The following is a 22,603-nucleotide window of genomic DNA, read 5'->3' as shown; positions in this document are numbered from 1 at the left end:
ATTTTGGATACTAACCCTTTATCAGATATATCATGTGCAAATATCTTCTCCCATTCCGTAGGTTGCCTTTTAGCTTTGCTGATTGTTTCCTTTGCTGTGCAGAAGCTTTTTGTCTTGATGAGGTCCCAATAGTTCATTTTTGCTTTTGTTTCCCTAGCCTCAGGAGATGTGTCTAGTAAGAAGTTGCTACAGCACAGGTCAAAGAAGTTACTGCCTGTGTTCTCCTCTAGGATTTTGATGCTTCCCTGTCTCACATTTAGGTTTTTCATCCATTCTGAATTTATTTTTGTGTACGACGTAAAAACGTGGCCCAGTTTCGTTCTGCATGTTGCTGTCCAGTTTTCCCAACAGCATTTATTGAAGAAACTGTCTTTTTCCCATTGGTTATTTTTCCTGCTTTGTCAAAGACTAATGGACCACACAGATGTGGGTTCGTTTTTGGATTTCCTATTCTGTTTCTTTTATCTGTGTGTCTGTTTTTGTGTAAGTACCATACTGTCTTGATCACTACAGCTTTGTGATATAACTTGAAGTCTGCGTGGTTCCGTACAGATTCTAGGGTTATTTGTTCTAGCTCTGTGAAGAATGCTGGTGGTATTTCAATAGGGATTGCAGTAAATGTGTAGATTGCTTTGGGTAGTATAGACATAACAATATTTGTTCTTCCAATCCGTTAGCATGGAATGTTTTTCCATTTCTTTGTGTCATCTTCAATTTCTTCCATAAGTGTTTTATAGTTTTCAGAGTATAGCTCTTTTACCTCTTTGTTTAGGGTTATTCCTAGGTATCTTATGGTTTTTAGTGTGATTGTAAACGGGATCAATTCCTTGATTTCTCTTTCTGCTGGTTCATCACTGGTGTATAAAAATGCAACAGATTTCTGTACATTGATTTTGTTTCCTGTGACTTTACTGAGTCCGTGTATTAGCTGTAGGAATTTTTTGGTGGAGTCTTTTGGGATTTCAATATAGAGTATCATGTCATCTGCAAATAGTGAAAGTTTGGTTTCTTCCTTGCCAATTTGGATGCCTTTTATTTCTATGGTTGTTTTAGCTATATTGTAGTTATGTAGGACAATGTCCTCATTCGTAGAAAATATATACTAAAGTTTGTGTGATGATGGAGCAGTAGGTTGGCAACTTACTCTCAAATAATTCAGAAAAAAAAATGTACTGTGTGTACATTTTTTTCTGTGAGCTTGAGATTATTTTCTATATAAAAAGTATAAAAATATAATCTCATTCTGTGTCTTGCATATAGGAGTCCCTGATACAGTTCAAAGTTTGTCTCATTTTCCTTATTGTGATTGAATCCAACTTAAATTGAAATACAAAATGTTTAATGAACATAAATCCAATACATGTGGGAAAACAAAAGAGATCTGTACTAGTATTTACGCTCTTTAATCTTTTTAAGAGATAAGAACTTCAGCATACACTTAGACCTTTCACCCCATGAGATAAATAAATTAACAGACAGTCTTCAAGATAATCAGTGCTATGTAGACTTTTTTAGTCTACTAAAGTCCAATTTGTAGCACAGAACTGATGCAATACTGTAGCAGAAACCATAAATTACAAAGTAATAACTCTCATGCAAAGTAATTAGAATCCTCATTACACACCCCTTCAAACAGAACAACATACTTTCCCTGAGGAAACAGACTCTTTCTCCTACTAGGATACTTTACAACATGCCTTTCCAAAGTAAAGAAACACCTTTCCATCCAACACTGGTATTTTTAAAACCATTAAAACATCTGGTTACACCAGTAGATTTAACAATTATTCCTTTAAGAAGAAACCATTTTTAAGAGATAACTTATATTTTACTTGTTACATTAACTGATAGTGCATTTAATCACAAGCAGCAAGATAATCACCAAAGATATCAAATAAAAACATTTTAAAACATTCAATTACATTAAATATTTCCTAGATGGCAATCTCCTGCAAGGCTTAAGCTAGATGCTGTAAGGGAAAACAAAAATGACCAAGGTATCAGCATTAGACTTAAGGAGTTACCTTCTGCAACCAAGTACAGCATTATTATACAATTTACTGATACTCAGTTATCCTTTCAAGAAGACTATGACAGAATAATTTGAATTATCAAAATCTACATCCAGAGGAGGAATGGTGTCTGAAACAAAGTAACAAAATCAAGGAAACTCAGCTAAACTTCCCTCAGATGACAGAAGTGTCCCATGTGTTCAAGTCTTAAATGTGGTTAATAGTGTCACTCGCACCAGAGAGAGCAAAAGGACCTTCACCATCCGCCTTCATCGAAAACAAACAAAAATATATGAGACAATAGGTTAAAATGAATTATCAAGAGCCAGCTTACAAAATTACTTGTGAGATTGAGGGACATGTATAAAAGGGGAGATGGCTTTGACATGGAAATGGGTTGGAGGGTTTGTGGATGGATTGTGTATTTATATGAGACCCAAGTAAATATTTTCCACCACTTGACAGAACAGTGACCTACACAGGATTGCTCCCTGCTCTGTTGCCAAAACACAGGGGAAAAGTAACCTATTCCTCATGTCCTTGGGCTGCACCCCCGGTCTGGTACCTTCCAATTTGTTAGTTTCAAACCATGTCAATAAACTGGCAAGCACGGCATCTAGTCAATTATTAACCTGTTTATCATTAACATTACTGCATGAGTGTGATATAGGGCATAATTCATTAAACAGTCATTGATACCCTGAGGAATTTCCAACAAAATTGGATGGGTTAATTTTGAGCTGTGGAGTGGACACAGTGAATAGTTATACCCCACCCCTCCTTAATGCCCATATCGTTCATTTTATTAAAGGTACCGTGCAATGGGGATCAACAACATAATCAAAACAAAAATTCACTTTAAAAGGAATGAATTGGAATAATATCAAGACATTAAGCAGACTCACTTGTGTAGAAAAAGATATCACAATCTTATCATTCTGGAAAAGATTTTAATTTTTTGACTAAACATTACTGAGAGATACGACTGATTTAATCTCTAGGGCAAGGGATACTTTTTAATGCATTCGGAAGTTTTGCGATGCCTGCCACGTTTTCACATAGGTTGAAGTAGATGCATTTTGTGGGTCTCAACACATGTCAAACAATTGTTTACTGCTTGAATACCCGTGAGTGCAAATCTGAGATGGATGAGTTACGTTAGTTTGATTACAGAGATCTGATCTTCTTTGTGGTGCTGAAGCTGAGAGCAAAATGGTACCCGCAAATCAGAATTCTAGGGAAGAGCTGTTTGCAGGGATTTTTGTGTTTTGTTTTTTTCTCCACGGACATGTTTGGGGTGGTCCGCTGGTGACAACTTTTAATGGAAGGAGGCTCTCACTTTTCGGCCCTTCAGAGGCTGTGGCGGGCGGTGATTGCTCAACAAAAAAGCCGCTGCTTCACCCTCCGCCGTGCAGAGCAGAGTGCGGAATGTGGCCAACTGTTGAAAGAAAAGAGCAGAGTGGGCTTCAGCACAGAAAGTCACACCAATGTTGGTGAACTGCCCTCCTAGAAAGTTATGAGACATACAGCCTTTCCTCTACCAGGGACTAAAATACTGCAGGAAAAGTGTCCTAAATCATATATATAAGAAAACACCACTTCTGCTAACTTCTCACCACTATACAAATACCTGTGGGTTCAAAAAATCAACTACATAAGGATTCTTTATCTGAGGATCAAAGTAATATGAGGAAACAACATTTAGAATGTGGTTCAAAGAGGACATATCTAGGAATCAGAGAATGTCACCTACAAAGGCAGAATAGGACAGTGGAAAGATCACTGTACTGGCTTTCAGGGACAGGTCCCAGTCCTTGGTCTGGCACCGACCAGATGGGTGACCTTGGGCACTGCTCTTCAGTTACCCCATCTAGGAAGTGAAGCAATGGATTATATGCTCTCAATGGTAATATTGGAATGTAACTCTCGGAATCACGTTGAACACGTACCAGTACTCCAGTACAACACGGCCTCAATTTTCATGGCAACCTTGTGGTGCTCATCCTGTAGAATTTTGATATTTTAAGTACTGTTTTCCTCAAACAATAATTTTGCTCTCACCATACTTGAGCCTTGCAAACAACTAACCATGGTAAACACGTGGGCCCTTCAACCTCTGATAATGTTTAAATACAATTTCAGTGATATAGGCATATTTCTCACCAAAAGGGCTTAATTTTTCTTATTACAGAAAAATGTTGACTTACCTTACAAACTTCATACAACACACAAAGCACCAAGAAGAAAATAGAAATTACTAGTAATCACATCACAAGATATAATCACAGTTAACATTATGGAGTGTTATATACATATATTTTTATATACATAAACCCATGAACGCACATGCACACACACAACATGTTTTATTACAAAAACAGGCTTAACAGTCATGCTCTTTTGAAACCTTATTTTTGTACTTAATACATATCCTATATATCTTTGCATGTCAATAAACATAAATCTATGCCACTATTTTTAATTGCTGAAGTTTTCTACTCTAAGCATGTTGTATAAATTATTTAACAATTCCTTGGTGATTTAATACTATTTATCAAGATTTAGGCTGGTCTATAGTAGTAAAATGAAGACTGGGTAAACTAGCTGAATAATTCTACTTTCTTGAAAGTATTCACCAAAAATCTATTACCAATTAACTCAAGTAGGTTTCTGGTGTTTGTTTTCCTATTTCATTTGAGCAAAGATAAATTATTAAATTATTGAGAATAAAAGCCTCCATTCTTGAGACACCTGGGTGGCTCAGTTGGTTAAGCATCTGCCTTCAGCTCAGGTCGTGATCCCACTGTCCTGGGATCGAGTCCCACATCGGGCTCCTTGCTCAGTGGGGAGCCTGCTTCTCCCTCTGCCTGCTGCTCTCCCTGCTTGTTCTCTCTCTCTCTCTCTCTGACAAATTAAAAAAAAAAATCTTAAAAAAAGACCTCCATTCTCTAAGCTGAGCTAGTCACCTAAATGCAGAATCAAGCAAATTCACACTAGGATAGAGGCACCTGGGTGGCTCAGTTGGTTAAGTGTCTGCCTTCAGCTCAGATCATGATCCCAGGGTAATGGGATAGAGTCCTGCATCAGGCTCCCTACTCAGGCGGAGTCTGCTTCTCCCTCTGCCCCTCCCCTGCTTGTGCTCTCTCTCTCTCTCAAATGAATAAATAAAATCTTTTTTTAAAAACTCATACTAGGACACATCTATTAAGTTTCTGTCATCATCATTTAGTTGAAGCCTAAAACATTTCTTGCACAGTACTAGCCAGGATGGGAGGCAGACGTGATGGAGGTCCTCCCTAGGCAAGAGTTTGTCACCGCACTCCATGGAGATAGGTTCATGTATCACATACAAGCAGCCATGTCTTTCCACAGGTGATACTTTGAGGGGTCTTTTAAAGGGTATCGATATGGGCAAGATAAGACAAATAGTTACAACTTACTATTACTCATATTTCATTAGACCAGATTATAGCTAAAGCCAGATGAGATTTAAATAATTCTCTGGTAAAGTCAAGCAGCAGAGGTAAATAAAATCTAACCTCTGGAGCCCGAAGGAAAACACTCAGCCTTCCACAGATCAGGGGGACCAGGTCTGTCTGGAGTGGCCTTTCCAGCTGGCTGTGCAGGAACCCCAAGGCCTGAATCAGGGCACCAACTCGCTGGCCTCAGCAAGCATGACTTGCCTCCCATTGAAGCTGCCCATTCCTCTGAAGACCTTGGCTATTTTTTTTTAAGATTTTATTTATTTATTTGAGAGAGAGAAAGCAGGAGCAGGGGGTGTGGCAGAGGGAGAAGCAGGCTCCTCACTGAGCAGGGAGCCCGATGGGGCTCAATCCTAGGACCCTGGGATCATGACCTGAGCCACTTAACTGACTGAGCCACCCAGGCGCCCCTCCCACCCTCCTCTGACTCCTCTGCAAGTTGGTCACGGCTCCCTGCCTCTGTAATACCTCAACCTCACTGGAATTTACTCTAGATCATTTTTTGACCTGCCTGCACATTTTGGTGAAACTCACTGAACCTGCCCTGATGTCCCACCAAACCCCTTCCCTTTCTGGCTCTGGGTCTCCCTTCCAATCACTCAGCCCAGCTAGGTAAACCCTGCATCTGCCAGTCCCTGCTCAGATTTGCTTCTCTTGGCTCTGGTGTCCTCCACCACCGCACTAACCTCAAAATGCACACCCCTGACTGGCCCTTACCAATCTTATCACTCTCTGGGCCCCTGGGCTTCTTGCAGACAGAAAATCTGCCACTCTGTCACGAAAGCTGATACCATCTACATGAGTCCTGGCAGGAGTCTCCCCAGATCAGCCTGAAGGCTGAGGTGGGTATGACTTGTTTTGCTGTTTTTCTTGGCTCTGATACTGAAATGTTAATGTCCTTAGAGAACCACCCCAGTAAGCAGAAATATTCTTTTCTAATGTTTTGTAAATAGTTTTACTTATGTCACTCTGGTGCTCAAATGTCTAATAGCACTCCACCGCCTGCCCAAGCTGGATGATAATAAAAGTAAAATCTCTCTTACAGAACATGGTGGGCCAGGTATTGCCCTAAGTCCTCTACATACATACCTCATTTAATCAATGATATCCTCTTACCCCCATTTTCAATGGGGGTAATTTGAGGGACAGCTAGGAAGTTTCCGTAAATAAGCCATCTGGCAAATAAGTCATGCACTAACCGCAGCACTATATGGCATCTCTAACTTTTTTTTTCTCTATTTTCCCCTAATCTCTTTTCATGAGCTTTTTATTACAGAAACTTCCAAACATACATAAAGCTAGAAAGAGCAGCAGCATAAATCACTACAAACTCAGCACCCAGTGTCATCCATCACTAACACACAGCCAATTTCATTTCATTCACACTCTCACTCATTTCTCTTTCCACCTTCCATCCTGCCCAAACTAGATTATTTTGAGGCATATGCTGAATATCATGTCATTTCAGGTGTAAACATTTCAAAATCGGTCTCTAAAATATGTAACATTTCTAACTCTAATAAGGCCCCAAAAACAAACTAGTTAGCCTGCCTTTGGGACCACCGGGTCCCGACTAACTAGGTCGTCTCCGATCACTGCCACACACGGGGCCCACTCGAAGCTAGGTTTGTGAAGGGTGGCCCCAGAGCGTCTGAATGAAGAGACTTTGGGGTGATTCTTAAAACTTCAGGTTACTGAACCCTACCCCAGACCTTCTGAATGAGAATTTCTGATAACGCCCAAGGATTCCCATTTTGATAAGCTTCCCCAGGTGATTGTTGTATACACTAAAGCTTGAGAACCTTAGGTACAAAGGGGCCCACATTTTCTGCACCTCCTTTTCTTGCCTTTACTTATGGTGCTCCTTCTTGAAACTGCTCCCTTTCCTTTACTACGTCCGACCAGTCATCGCCCTTTTCCTAGCCCAGATATCAGCTCTTTCATGAAGTCTTTTCCGGATTTCTCCAATAAAATAGTCTCTCCCCTTTTAAACTCCCTTTACACCTTATTTTTCTTACCTACCAAGCACAGCCACTGTGTTACCATTTTTTATGCATTTATTTTATCTTGTCTATTAGATTATAAACTACTTGAGGACAAGGGACATTTTTAACACTTCTTTGTATCTTTTGCATTATGCCTTGCAAGAGTCAGCAATTATTAAACAATTCTAGAACTGACTTGGATTGTCTCCTATCATTTAGAACTTTAATGTCAAAGCTAATTATATGGAGTTTTTTGGCATAAGTCAAAGTTAATGTTCAAGTGAATGAATTCTTTCCCCATTTCATATTTAGTCTAAAGATGCAGAAGAAGAGTATTCCTAGGTCATTAGCATTAATTACATAATATAGCATTTTACTACTTTAAAAGGACATTAGGTGTTGCTTCCAGATCTGTTGGACTAAGACCCTACAGACAACCTCCCTGTGGAAAACAACTCTAAAACCCAGACACGAATACAAAAAGCAACAAGCCACAGGTACTGGAGAGTGCACAGAAGCAGAGGGACTCAGGTGGATAGTCTGTGCTTCTCTCACACCAAGGAGAGCTGGGAGCTCTACAAGTGAGTTCCTATCTCTCCAGCTTCTCACCTGAAGCTGAGTAGAGTCTGCAAGGTGCACAAAAAGCTGCAATGGAACACACCGGTCTTACAAGGACAGAGCCAGAGAGAGGATACTCAAACTCTATACCTAAGAACCACACACACTGTACTGAGACCAGAGCTGCTGCACAAGAAAGAAAATTGAGAGCTCGAGCCCTGCCAGAAAAAATTACCTACTCACACAAGGGAAATAATATTCATCAGAAAAAAATAACCAAATCCAGAATTGGCACAACTTCATGTTCATCACATCTAGAATACAATAAAAAATTACTTAACATACACAGAATCAAGAAAATGGAACACATTCTCAAAAAAAGAAACATCAGGGGAGTCTGACCCAAGATGAACCAAACTAGGAACTTACAAGGTTTTTTTTAACATGGATTTTAAAATGACTATTTTAACTACCTGAGGGTTGTACATTTTTAAAAAAAAGCATCTTTAATGCAGAGTAGTGGGAAGTCTCAGCAGAAAAATAGATATAATAAAAGAGAACCAAGCTGAAAATTTAGAACTAAAATATAGAATTGCTAAAACAAAAAATTACCTGGATAGACTTTAGAGTAAAATTGACATGACAGAGGAAAGAGCGAATGAACTTGAATATAGATCAACAGAAATTATCCATGGTGAAGAACAGAGACTAAAAAAAAATTATCTAAAAAGATAGTCTTGGTGAAATCAGAGAGGAAGACAAACCATAAGAGACTCTTAACTCTAGGAAACAAACTAAGGGGTGCTGGAGGGGAGGTGGGCAGAGGGATGAGGTAGCTGGGTGATGGGCATTAAGGAGGACACACAGGATGTGATGAGCACTGGGTGTTATATGCAACTGATGAATCACTAAACTCTACCTCTGAAACTAATAATACACTGCATGTTAATTAAATTGAATTTAAATAAAAAAAAATTTTTAAATAGCATCTTGGGGATCTGTTAGATGATATTAAAAGTTTAAATATATGTGAAATTGAAATATTAGAAGGAAAGGAAAGAGAAAATGGGGCACAGCATACATAAAAGTTAACTCATAAGTCATCAAAGACTTAAATGTGAGAGCTACAACCATTACTTAAAGTATGAAAAAAATATTTTGTGGCATATAGTTAGGCAAAGATTTCTTAAACAGGACACCAAAAGCACAAACCAGGGGTAAACTGATAAAAATGGACTACATCAAGGTTAAGAACTTTTGCTCTTCAAAAGACAGAGTTTAAAAAAAAAAGGCAACCAACATGTTGACTGGGAGAAAAGTTTTGCAAAACATGTACTTTAAAAAGGGCTGATTGTATATAGAACCTTTGCAATTCAATAATAAAAAGACAAACACCCAAATTAAAAAGGAGCAAATGATTTGAACAGACGTTCACAAAAGAAGATATACACACAGCCAACAAGCACATGAAAAAACGTTCCACATTACTAGTCACCAGACAAATGCAAATTTTAAAAATCACAGATACCCACTAGAATGGCTAAAGTTCAAAAGACTGACAACACCAAGTGTTGACAAGGATGTGGAGGAAGTAGAAATCTCATATATTGCTGGTGAGAATGAAAGATGGAACAGTCACATTAAAAACCAATACAGCAGTACCTTATACAATTAAACATGAAGATACTGCATGACCTAGTAAATCTAGGTCATGTCTAACTTCACAAAACATGAAAATATGTGTCTACACAAAAATGTATATGCCAATTATTCCTAACTTCCAAATATATACAGCTATTATCCAAGACATAATAGCCCAAAACTGGAAGCAACCCAAATATCCATCAATTGGTAAATAGATTTTAAAATAAGGTGGTATATCCATATCATAGAATATTACTCAGTAACAAAAATTGTCAGTGAATCTCAAAAACATTATGCTATGTAAAAGTCAAACACAAAAATCTACATACTGTTATGACTCCATTTAAATAAAATTCTAGAAAAGGCAGAATCCTGGTGACAACATCTCAGTGACTGCCTAGGGCTATCGGTGAGGAAGGAGGTGGAGTGCAAAGAAGCATAAGGAAATTTTTTGGTCGAGGGATCTATTTTATATCTTGATCTAGTGGTTGCTGCATGGTAATATACAACAACAAAAATCATCAACTGCACACTAAAACTCGTGAATTTCATTGTATGGAAATCTCATAACAAATGACAAAGAGAATATTTTAAAAAAGAGCATAGAATCAAAAGCAAGTATCCTGCACATTGAATTCAGCAGATGAGCAAGCCAATTTAGATAATTTAGGATAGCCCAAAGAAACTTGGCAGAACAGTTAGCCTTCCAAAGAGAATGACAGATCTGCTATCAAAACCATCTGAAAACAGCATATCTGTTTACTGGTCGGGCAGTCAAGTAAAGCATTTCAATAAGTGACTCTGGGGACAAAAAAAAAATGGGCTTGAATCAAATAAAAGAAAATGAAAAACATCTGGTTTGCCCTTTTGGTCAAATAGTGACTGGGCAAGAAATAGCAGTAGAAAAACCTAGAAAAAAATGGCACTAAAAAAAGAAGTTAATCTTCATAGCTCGTGACATTATATGGTAGAATTGGAAAATACATAAAACAATGTGTCCCAGGGACTTCAAAAATAAAGAGCTGTCAAAATTGAGATTAGAAATTATCTTTTGGAAAGTAACTCTTAAGTAAGTGGTATACACAAAAGACATGTTCATTTCACTTTATAGAAAAGAGGTAAGCAACTGAATAATCATCTCGACCCTCTCATGTTTTGGATTTTCTTAACCTTTTTATTTTAGAACAGTTCTAGATTTACAGAATTATTGCAAAGTTAGTACAAATAGTTCTCATAATGTGCTTAATGTGCCCTATTATTAATATCTTACATTAGTATGGTACATTTTTCACAATTGGTGAACCAGTATTAATATGTTATCATTAACTGAAGTCCATCCTTTATTCAGATTTCCTTTGTTTTTACCTAATGTCTTTTTCTGTTCCAGGATCCCACCAGGAAACAACTTAGTAGTCATAGCTCCTTGAGCATTTCTTGATGATGACAATTTCTCAGATTTATCTTGCTTTTGATACCCTTGACAGTTTTGAGGAGTACTGATTGGCTATTTTGCAGAATGTCCCCCAGTTGGGCTTTGTCTGATGTTTTTCTCATGGTTAGACTGGGATTGGACTTCTGAAATATCTTTTGCTTCATTTTTTAACTCTTAAAATCACCATAATATCATATTAGAATAATTTGGATTCATATTATTATTCAGATAATCATTTCCATCTGGTTAAAAATGAGAATGTCTGGGGCACCTGGGTGGCTCAGTCGGTTAAGCGTCTGCCTCTGGCTCAGGTCATGATTTTGGGGTCCTGAGATGAGCTGTGTCCAACTCCTTGCTCAGCGGAGAGTCTGCTTCTCCCTCTCGCTCTGCCCCTCCCCCCTGCTTGTGCTCTCTCGCTCTCTCTGTCTCAAATAAATAAATAAAATATTTTTTAAAAATGAAAGTGTTTGAAAGTATTCGTGCTAGAGTAGATGTAAGTGAATTTAAGTAGATCACAGTGAATTATCAATCACACTAAAGCTCTAAAATATAGTTATTATTTTATATACTCTACCTTATAAAAACCACATTAATAATTAATATTAATTAAGTAAGCCTCAAATTAGAGTAGTGAAACCACAGCTAGGTAGGCATAATTCCTAAACTTACAGTGGGTCATTTTTGATTAAGAGCTTTATGTATTTTAAGTAACTAAATTATATATTTTGATATAGTCTCTTCCAAATGGCAGGTGGATTTTAAAAAGTTATTTTCCAAGTGACTTTAAGGGATTGAAAACATCCTTGAAATAGGAGGGAAAACATGATCTCCTATTATTACTTACTACCTTGTTATAATTTATTAATTCTTACCCTTATCTTGTTCAAATTTAACAAAGGAATGTAAAAGTGAACAGTTTAGCACATGGGGGAAAGAAAATGTACTTGGTTAGTAAGGCCCCTGAATCAGTGACAGGTCCTTTTTCTCATGACACAGTGCATCTTATTTATGATGGGAAAAGTCACAGGAATTTCCATGTCAGTCAAGCTCTGGACTTCAATCCAGACTTTTATAAAATGTTTTGATTAGTATGTCCCAGATTATTATTTGGCTTTAGTCCTAAAGATAAGGCCAACAAAAGTCAGATGTGTTCAACACCCCAAGGGAAAATGTTACCTGATATGACCTTGGTAAAGGTGAACCAGCTCTAGTCCTTGATTGGGGGTAAAAAATAAACAGCTAGGCAGGTGGGCAAGCCCAGAACAGAAGTGCTTGATTAGCTGCAAAAATTACTAGACTATGTTCTTGCTAAAACTGTGCAGCAAGTAATTCAAAAAGGAAAACAAGAAGCAAAGAAAACCCGCTCAGCACAGCACCCACAGAAGACATCACATCCACCTGTCAGATGGGTCAGTCACACAGGTCAGAGACCCAAGGCAAGTTTCTGGGCATCAAAGAGAGCCTGAGCCTGCAGACGGCTTGCAGACTCAATACGTTAATCAGAAAAACAAGTGAGGAAATGTCTTCACTAAAACAGCACAGGTAGGCACCCAACAGCATCTCAGTAAATGCTTAAAGCCCCTCAAGCAGCCCCACAAAAGTTTTGTCAACAAAAGAGAAGAGACCCATTGTTGTTGTCACTGCTCACTTTCTGATTGCGACATCATCTGTAGGAGGAGCAGGTCTAGGGACTGAGGTCAAAAAGAAGAAAGTCCCCTTCTGAGAGTAGCCCTTCTCCTGATTTTCCCGTTTATATACCAACCTGTTTATATCTCAGCCCAAAAAAGAAAACAATTATAGCCTTTAAAGTCACTTCCCTCAGTGTCTGTATGCACATTACGTTTCAAAGACCGTGGAGAGAAATCATCTAATCACAGAAGGTCAAATAAGAAAGGGACGTAAGTTTTACCCAGTCCAACTACCTATCTGATTAATGAAGGGAAAACACAGGCTTCATCGTGCCCCAGAAATTAAGGGCAGGACTTTTTTTTTTTTTTAAGTTTTGGTCCAGTTTCCTCCAGTAAATCAGGATCAACCTTGAAGAAGTGACATACCTGTTGAGAGCTGATATTTATAGGTTGTTTTAAAACGATCCATGTGACACTCTCAAGAAGAGGTGGGACTGTAAGGGAACCAGGATATGTCCAGTAGTCCCAGGACGGAGGAAGCAGAGATAATGGGTCAAAATTTGTGAATCGCGTTTGTTTACCCTGGTGGAGAAAGAATTCCCACAAATTACAATGGGAGAGCTTTACAGAACCCTCAAAACAAAAACAAAAACAAAAACACGTGCATCCAATGAAAGACTATTTTACTGGAACTCTTCAACTCATGGAATTATTTAGTATCTGCCTTTGTATCTTAAAAAAAAAGTTTCTGCCTTAATCTAAAAATTTTAGATGAGGTAGCATATTAGCTAGATTTATTTAAGAAGCACAAGATTTGTTTAAAATGTGTTGCAATTAAACGCTGATTGTGCAACACTCCAATACCAGAAACTAATCATGCGTAAATTTATTAGTAACGATTTTAGATAATTTAAGACCCCCTTCAGCATTTTCAAAAGGCAAATGACAATAGGTTGATTCTGCTCTATTGGTCAAGTATGTTCCAACCCTGCTTCAAAGCAGACAGCATATGCTCTATCTAAAGCTTAAGTTATTAAAAGAAGGTAAGAAACTTCAGGAGAGAACAAGGAATACCTTAGTCATTAGCAAATAATATTTCATTTTACCTTTTCTTTAATAGAATCCAAAATGTCAGTAATCTTTTGCAGCTGAGAATTATGTTCACCAATCTGAAAGCACGAAATTTCAAAAGAAATAGTTACTGTAGCAGAACAGGTCTGGTTCACTCCATTTCAGTCACTGGTTTTGAATTGTTTTTTTTTTTTAAAACCTATGCCCAGCCCAGAACAAACAGAGATTGTTTTATAATGAAGCTGTCTTTTACCTGCTGGCTTTATCATGCCAGAAGAATCTGAACAAGGTAATGTGGCAGGCTGCTTGGCTGAATTTTAAGCTTGATTCCAAAACTAGTAGTAACAGCTACATAGTTTTTCCATTTTATGAATGTTTAAGATACAGGTTAACTTAAGAGAAAACTCCCTTAGGAAACTCTAACATAATACTTGCACTATTCAACCAGATGTGACCTTCAGACCCTAGATCCAAACTGGCACTTGTGACATCAAAGCATTAAAAGCAAATATCTCCAGGGACACCTGGGTGGCTCGGTCCTTAGGTGTCTGCCTTCGGCTCAGGTCATGATCCCAGGGTCCTGGGACTGAGTCCCACATGGGGCTTCCTCCTCAGCAGGCTCCCCGCCCTATGCCCCTCCCCCTGCTTGTACTCACTCTCTCAAATAAATACAATCTTTAAACAAGAAAAAGAAAAAGAAAAAAAAATCTCTCACTTTCAACCTAAAATGATTTGAGGTCCTGCACCAAGACAATATGTTATCATGAGTAGAAATCGTCATCAGAAAAATATATGTACCTCTTTTCATTATTAGGGATGTGCTGACTCTACCTAAGGTTTTAAGTCCTTCAGGATTCAAGTACAATCTCTTGCCTCACTCACATTCCATGACCACCAGCGGACTTGGCAGCCAAAGGGAAGGAGCCGAAACCATTCATCCCACCCTCCGTTCTGCCCAGTACTCCTCCAGTCCCAGCCCCAACGAGTTCCAACATCTCCTGCAGAGTCTGGTGGCAGAGCAAAAGCGCCCGCCCTACAAGAATGCTGTCACAGTGGGAGCTGAGCAGCCCAACCCACCCACAGGGATTACAACAAGGATACTTGCTTCACTACATGTGACTATGACACAAAGGAAAAGACAACAACAATTTTTAAAAACTGGTCAGTGTGTTTGAGACAACAAACCACAGTGGTAAAACTAGTGCTTCAAGAATCAGGAACGTGAACTTCACTCTGTCCTGTATCTCTAAATACCGTGTAATCAGGAAGAGCCCAGAATAAAGATTTTCTTCTCAGAATCTCAACTGTTACTCCAACTATTGTTGCGGCTGCCGCCGTTTCTGTTCACATAAAAATGATCAATGGACAATAAGAGGAGACGTGAAACAATACTCCCAAGGTAGTTCTGGGCTATTAGATAAATCATAAACTAATACATAAATGTTTAATATTAATTTCAAAAGGAAAACATTACACTTAAAATGAGTTTACTATTAAAAATGGTAGACTATCCTTTCCATGACTGAAACTCTTTATCCAACATGGCTGATGAATTATTTAAAATGAAATCAGTGGATTCTCACCTGTAAAAATACTCCCAAGACAGCTAGTCCATCTGGCTCATGAGCTGCCTCAACAAAGCTGGGGTATTTGTCTGAATTCCAATGAACAACATGGAGCTGAAAGGGAGGTATGCAACATAATTCAAATGTTATTTTTTAAAAATCCTTAAAAACATAAATGAAAATAAAATATTTATATAAATGTTCCTGGGCTGTGCCCTCATGTGTGTAATGTATTCTTCACAGAATCCACCTATCTGCTGTTGTCCAAAAGCCAAAGACATGTACCATGGCCACTGCAGTCTATGGTATACTATAGGAAGGTCTACAGCACTAGTTAGAATGTTCTGAAGCATCCTGCCAAGCCCCTCTGGCCTGAGCAATCTCCAACCATTGCTCCTGAGCGACTGACTTAAGGCTTCTTCTTAGCCTTCCACGGGTGGGACTGCAAGAGAGCAGCCTCAGGTCAGATCCCAGCTGGGAGCAGAGTCCAAGAAACAAGCTTAGGCTCACAGGAAGGGAGAGAAGTCAACCAAGGGTTTGCAGTGACGATTCTGCTGCTAAGGACAGTACCAATTATTCCTGAAACTGCCTAGTCAGATGTTCACCACTATACTTGAAGACTTTTTATGACTTGAAAGTGCAAATTCTCCTTAACAGAACTATTTGAAGCAGTATTCACACATGTATTACCATCTATAATTATGTTTAGATCCTTTGCTGATAGCAAGTTTTAATGGGGACAAAGAGGCTTTGTCTAGGAACAGGAACTAGGAGCCAGACATGTCTGAGGATGGAAATGAGAGGCAGCTGGTGCCGAGTTAAGGGAAAGGAAAGAAGGGGAGAGGGAAGGAGTTGGAGGACCTGGAACTCCAGAAAATAGAAAATACACCTACCTCACAACACTGCCCTCTTGCAAGTGGCTTCCTGCAAAAACCAAACGAGTCCTATATGTTCTGCCACTGTAAACAGTACAGTATCCCAAACACACAAACAACTGTGAAAGACTATAAATAACAGTAAGGCAGAAATCCACCTTGGGGAGATCTTCATTCCTGATTAAGGGGAAGAACACACTAAGATAGACGTCAAAGGGCAATATGCCATGCTCAAACGATTTGGCCAAGATCGTGAGGACACCATGTTGTCCAAGAACCCCTGCATGAGGGACTGACTTCAGATTAAATCTCCTTTCAGTGAATCCTTTTGGCATCTCAGGGCGGAAACACATATGAAGGGTTTCATGCACAAATCACCTTCCTAGCTGTCCCTTGAAAGAGAACTGAGTATGTTCAAAGACATGGGTTTAATCCCACGCTTTAAATATAACTTCATATCTTATAGGCAACTAATATGGGGGAATTTCTGAATAAATAAGAATTATCACAACTATAAATACATGAGCTACAAAACTATAAAATAGTCCACCATCTATAAACAATCAAGGAAAGTTGTGGGATATGCAGACCGAAAATACAAAGGTGGATCCCTGTGGTGCCATGTTCTAAGTTGGTGTGAGAGAGTTGGAGGAGGAACGAAACCTTGAAAACACTGGATGATGAAACAAAATTCATTTGGCTTACATGAGATAGAGACATTCCACTCTAAGGGAGGGGCTGAAAAGAACATTAAAATTGTTTTAAATGGCTCTATGCCAATCCATCAGCTCACTTAGTAAGAGATGACACCAAAGATATAAAAAGATGTGAAATGATGTCTTTAGGTTCACAACAACTGATTAGAAAATGAATATGTAACTAAAGAGAGATGAATCTTATATCCTTTTGCTGATTAAAAAACAGCAACTATTTAGGGGTGCCTGGGTGGCTCAGTTGGTTAAACATCTGCCTTCAACTCGGGTCATGATCTCAGGGTCCTGGGATCGAGCCCAGCATTGGGCTTCCTGCTCAGCAGAGAGTGTGCTTCTCCCTCTGCCCCTCCCCCCAACTTGTGCTCCTACTCACTCTCTCAAATAAATAAAATTGTTAAAAAAATAAATAAAAAACAGCACCTATTTAGAATATTATGGGAAACTAGAGCAAGAAATTTTTTTTTTCCCCAAACAAGTCTTTCTCTCTCCCACACATTTTGCCTAACTGGCACAAATAGCTTCAGAGGGAATGATATCACTTGTATTAGCGTCTGTATTTGGTTTTTTGGAGTTTTGGGGTTTTTTTTTAAAGATTTTATTTATTTATTTGACACAGAGAGAGAGCACAAGCACTCTCACTCCCCCACTCCCAGGGGGAGTGGCACGCAGAGAGAGAGGGAGAAGCAGGCTCCCCGCTGAGCAGAGAGCCCACTGTGGGACTCGATCCCAGGACCGAGGTATCATGACCTGAACTGAAGGCAACCGCTTAACCATCTGAGCTACCCAGGTGCCCCAGCATTTGTATTTGAATTAAAACTCAAACAAACAAATAACAAACTCACATTTCCTGACTAACAATGACAGCCTCATTGATTTAAGCAAATGACAAGAAGTCATAGCCACAAAAAAATGGAAATGAGAAGTTTCTTCCCTGTTGGAAAATAATTTCTTTTTTTTAAAGATTTTATTTATTTATTTATTTATTTATTTGAGAGAGAGAGAGAGAGAGAGAGAGAGAGCATGAGCACAGGGAGGGGCAAAGGGAGAGGGAGAGAGAATCTCAAGAAGACTTGGTGCTGAGGGCAGAGCCTGATGCAGGCCTCGATCCCAGGACCCTGAGCCAAAATCAAGAGTCTGACCCTCAATCACTGAGCCACCCAGGTACCCCAATAATTTCTAAATAATAGTATTATTCAACTTTAGCCTTTTTAACTGCATACTATTGATATGTAAATTATTTTAGCATGCCAAAAATCACCGTTAATGTTAAAATTATAGTTTTACTATCAACTACATATTTAATATGCTTATTATATAATCTGTACAAACTGTAATCAGATGAAGTTTTAAATATGGAGTGGATTATTAGCCTACTTTTTATAGATACATACCTCTTAGGATAAGGTTTTCCATGATTTAGATCAGTTTAATCTCTCTGTATAATGTCACAAATCATCAGATTAGACCCAAAATTAAGTTTTTACATGGTACACTTTAAATGGTTTTTTCCTTTCATTTCTTTTCTTCTTTTTATTTTCTAAGAGGGTACAACTCGATGATAGTCATGAAGTTAGGTACAAAAGTGGCTGGAAGAACGAATCTAAGAATCATTTCTACAGATGAGCACAAAGGGATTCTTTTGAGCCTGAAACCAAATGTCAGTGATTCCCAAATACCTCCAGTCCAGCCTGGACGTCTTCCTTAAACTCCAGGTCTGTATACCTAACAGCCTTCTTGAACGTGAGTCTAGAATATCTAATAGGCACCTCAAACTTAATGTGTGCACAAACTTAATGTGTCAACTTCTCTAGGCAACCTGCTCCTCCCTGGACTTACCCATCTGAGTAAATGGCAGAACGATCCTCATGTTTGCACAAGCCAAAGTCTTAGGAGTGTTTCTAGACTCCTCTTTCTTCTTCCTTCAATCTTGACACCCTTTTCACTGGCAAGTCCCACTGATTTTCTTTCCCAAACATATCCTGGATTCATCTATTCTCTTCATTTCCACCACCCCCATAGCCCAAACCACCATCCTTGCTCATTTGAAATACTTCCATAACCTTCTAATTTGTCTCCCTGTTTCCACATTTGCCCAACCCCTTTTACACACAGCAGCTAGTTATATTTTATAAAATATAAAGTAGAACATGACATTCTCCTCCTCAAAATCTTCCATTGTCTTTGTCTCAATACATCAAGGATAAATTCCAAACTTCTCACCTTGCCCTACAAAGCCCGACAAGGCATGGTCCTTGCCTGCCTCCCTAGGACACAGCCCATAACCTCTCCCTCATTAATTCTAATCCCAGAAGCGACATCTTTCGCTTTTTAAACATGCCAACTTCATTTCTGCCTGAGGTCATCTGTATTTGCTCTGCCCACTTGCTGAGAAGCTGTCTAGATTTTCTCATGGTGAGTTTTCCTAACTATTCAATCACACTACCAGATCCCATGGTATTGTTCCTATCAAAGAACTTACCATACACCATTTATTTATGTGTTTATTGTCTACCTCTAACACCCCACCAAGCCTGAGGTCTGACCCAGACTTCCTCATTCTCCATCCTCATTCCTATCTCCAACCAGAAACAATAACGCCCACCCCCCCCAAAACCAAATCAATCAACAAATCCCACCAAAACTGCACTGGTTAGCAGCACTCTAATTAACTGCACTATCACCTATTACCTGGAACTTCCCCAAAATCCTCCTCCTCGCTGACTCACTTATTCACTCCTGCTTCAACCCAATTTATTCTCAAACTGCAGCATGAATATTTTTTAAAATGCAAATATGATCACTTCACGATTAAAAGCCAGTTAATGGCTTCCCACCACACTCAGAAATAAGTTCACAAGCCTTACCATGATTGATCTTCATAAAATCAGGCCCTCCAGCCTTTCCAACTTTACCTCTGGCATCTCTCCTCTTTGTTCTTCATGCACTAATCCCACTGGCCACTCTGTTCTTCCAGTATGTGACGTGCTTTCCCACCCCAAGTCCTCACACATGAGTCTATGCAGGGCCCCTGCTATCTCCTTTGCCTGGCTCACTCCTGCTCATCCTTCAGGTTTAGGGTTGAGGGACCCTTCACAGGGAAACATTCCCTGGCTCATCCTTACTTCCTTCCAGCACTCCCTTCAGGATGAGCAAGAGTAAGTTGGACAAAGATGGGCAACATAGTGGGGGTCACAGTGAATTCTTAAAGAGTGAATGAATCCATGAACAAATAAATAAAATAAGAAAAAGCCTTAAACACATATTAAAGAATATGTGTTTCATAATTTGACTGAAGTATGAAACTTCAGTCAAAGCTTTATCTACTTCAAGAAGGAAAGTCTATAAAGATGTCTCTTGCTCTGCAGGTCAGAACTCTGAGCCTCTGGAAAATTTCAGGATAGGAGTGCCCTTTTCAAGAAACAACTTGCCAGCTCAGATAAAACTTCTCTGAAAGTATACTCTCAAGTTTATGACACTAGAAAGTATCACCATAAAGCAATGTAACTATTTTTCTTAGTTGCGTAGGAAAATTACAAAGCCATAATCCAAAACCAGCTCAATCCCCACAAAACCTTCCAGATTTAGAACAATGTGTTCAATTCAGAACACAAAACTTTAGAAAGCAACATGAAAACTATTCAGCAGATGATATAAACTGAGGCACCATACAGATTCAGGAGTCCCACTTTCTAATTCTTGGCATCTTTTATCCTGTGCCATGGAACACTTTGAATATACATTTTATTCCCCCATCCTGAAAACAGGAAAATACCCTAAGCACTTGGCTTCAAACAAAAGTGTTTTAAGTAGACAAATGGATGATTTGGTTGATAGGCTCAAAGAATAGATGTACATGTTAATGGAAGAGCAAAACTGGAAAGTTCTCTTGGTTGGATTTCTCTGAACAGCAGAACTATAAAGGAGTGTCTAAATTCCACAACTCAGTAACCATGAGAAAATGAAAAAGAACTTTACTTGCCTGGTAATGCTGTTTCACCTAGAAAACTCACAAGCCAAATTACTGTCACTTAAAAAGCTTTGGTTGCGTCATACAATAATTCACTTTCATCTCATGGAAAAGTTGGGTGTTAGCAATATTTAACAGTATTAAAACTTGAAGTATATTATGCTTTGTCATTTAACAGAGGATTAGAAAAAGTAGGGTATTATTAATGAATATAGTTATAAAGGAGTAACTTCCCAATTAAAAAAAGTCAATGAATGCTTTATTGTGTTATGACTTCAATAATTAACAGAGATTCCCTTTTATACCTGTAAATATAGAGGTGATGCAGAGTTTAGGAGAGTTTGTCTTTGTTTCTTTTCCCTGTAAGGAACTTTACCATTTACTATCACTTCTACAAAATATGATATTAGTATTCACTTGTGTCTGGACCACAGTTGGGCCCAAATCAAATGTCTCTTTCTCTGCCTTCTTCCTGGACTTTCAGGAAACACAACAGATATTCTAGAAAGAGTTTGTAATTTGGTATCAGACAGACCTGAGTTTAAATCCATCTCAACTGCTTCCTAATTGGATAAGTTACTTACTCTCTCCAAACCTGCAGTTTACTCATTTCCAGAAGGAGCACGATAACCCTAAGCTCTCAGAGTTGGTGTAAGGCTCAGAAGGACCATATTTATAGCTCTCATACTGATAAACTCTCCTATTGATGGAATAAAGCAATCTTAGACACTGATTCCTAATTTGCTCAGGATTAATTTGGAGTCAAGAGTCAAATCCCACCACCTAGGAAACCACTGAATCACGAATATATGTCCGATGGCTTACCTCTGCAGCATATCTCACTCCATCCACCACGTGTTCAGAGCCGTGATCATCAGCAGACCCCCAATGAAGGTGAAACTGTCGCAAGCGGTAGCTTCCAAAGAGAGGACCCCCACGCAGAACTAAACACCAACATATTTTAAATTGTTAGCAAGAAAAAAAATATTTACACATGCTGCTACAATCCACATCATCTCCCCGAATTATTCAACATGCCAATGTCCTCCGAGGAATTTTTTACAAATGTGTCATTCAGTTTGTAAAAAGGCATACAATTTTTAGGTATATGAGGGATGAAAACAAACATTTTAAAGCATTGGAGAGTCCACAATACAGATTTTTATGGGATATCTGGGAAATCACAACAGACACAGGGGTTAGAAAGCAGAAGAAATTAGGAGTTCCTAAAAGCAAAGAATTGGTCTGTTTATTGGAGGATGCCAGCCTCTCTGAATAAGGATGTGGTATGTAAGGAGGGCCACCTTGAACTTGGTGGAGCAGCCCAGCACTATGGTTAGAGAACAGGCTCCATCCAGCATTGAGAAGACATAGGCTTGTGCTCTTACTGTGTGATCTTGCGTCAACTCTAACTTCAAAGCTTTAGCGTTTATGACTGTCGCCTCAAGATAGTAATGCTCCCTCCTCCTGATACTGTTTTGAAAATAGAAGAAAAGTTGAATACAAAGAACTTATCACTGCCTGGCACACAATCAGCATGCTGAACATGTTAGCTATTATTACTATTTTATTGTTGTTAGGATTACTACAAAAATTGGCCAAGTAAGCACATCTTTTGTACTTGAATTCTATCTTTCCAGGGAAACCTGGAATACAGGACAAAATTAACTC

At 38.8% G+C, this 22,603-nt stretch overlaps 1 protein-coding gene across 1 annotated transcript in view; it reads right to left on the bottom strand.

Moving 5' to 3' along the window:
• Positions 1–1,293: 1,293 nt before the first annotated feature.
• The window catches only part of CA13 (carbonic anhydrase 13), a 32,418-nt gene continuing 11,108 nt past the window's right edge, over positions 1,294–22,603 (bottom strand). The window contains exons 3-7 of the mRNA XM_025871482.2: positions 21,758–21,876; positions 15,396–15,491; positions 13,848–13,910; positions 13,168–13,323; positions 1,294–3,450 (exon numbers count right to left, since the gene is read on the bottom strand). Coding sequence (XP_025727267.1) covers positions 3,331–3,450; positions 13,168–13,323; positions 13,848–13,910; positions 15,396–15,491; positions 21,758–21,876 — 554 coding nt within the window. The 3' untranslated portion in view covers positions 1,294–3,330. The remainder of the gene's footprint in view (positions 3,451–13,167; positions 13,324–13,847; positions 13,911–15,395; positions 15,492–21,757; positions 21,877–22,603) is intronic.

The sequence above is a fragment of the Callorhinus ursinus genome, unplaced genomic scaffold (genome assembly GCF_003265705.2).
Source record: "Callorhinus ursinus isolate GAN/ISIS: 27379988/994484 unplaced genomic scaffold, GSC_fseal_2.0 scaffold5, whole genome shotgun sequence".
NCBI lineage: Eukaryota > Metazoa > Chordata > Mammalia > Carnivora > Otariidae > Callorhinus > Callorhinus ursinus.
Note: the sequence above shows the minus strand (reverse complement) of the source record. Positions and strands in the feature narration are given on the sequence as shown.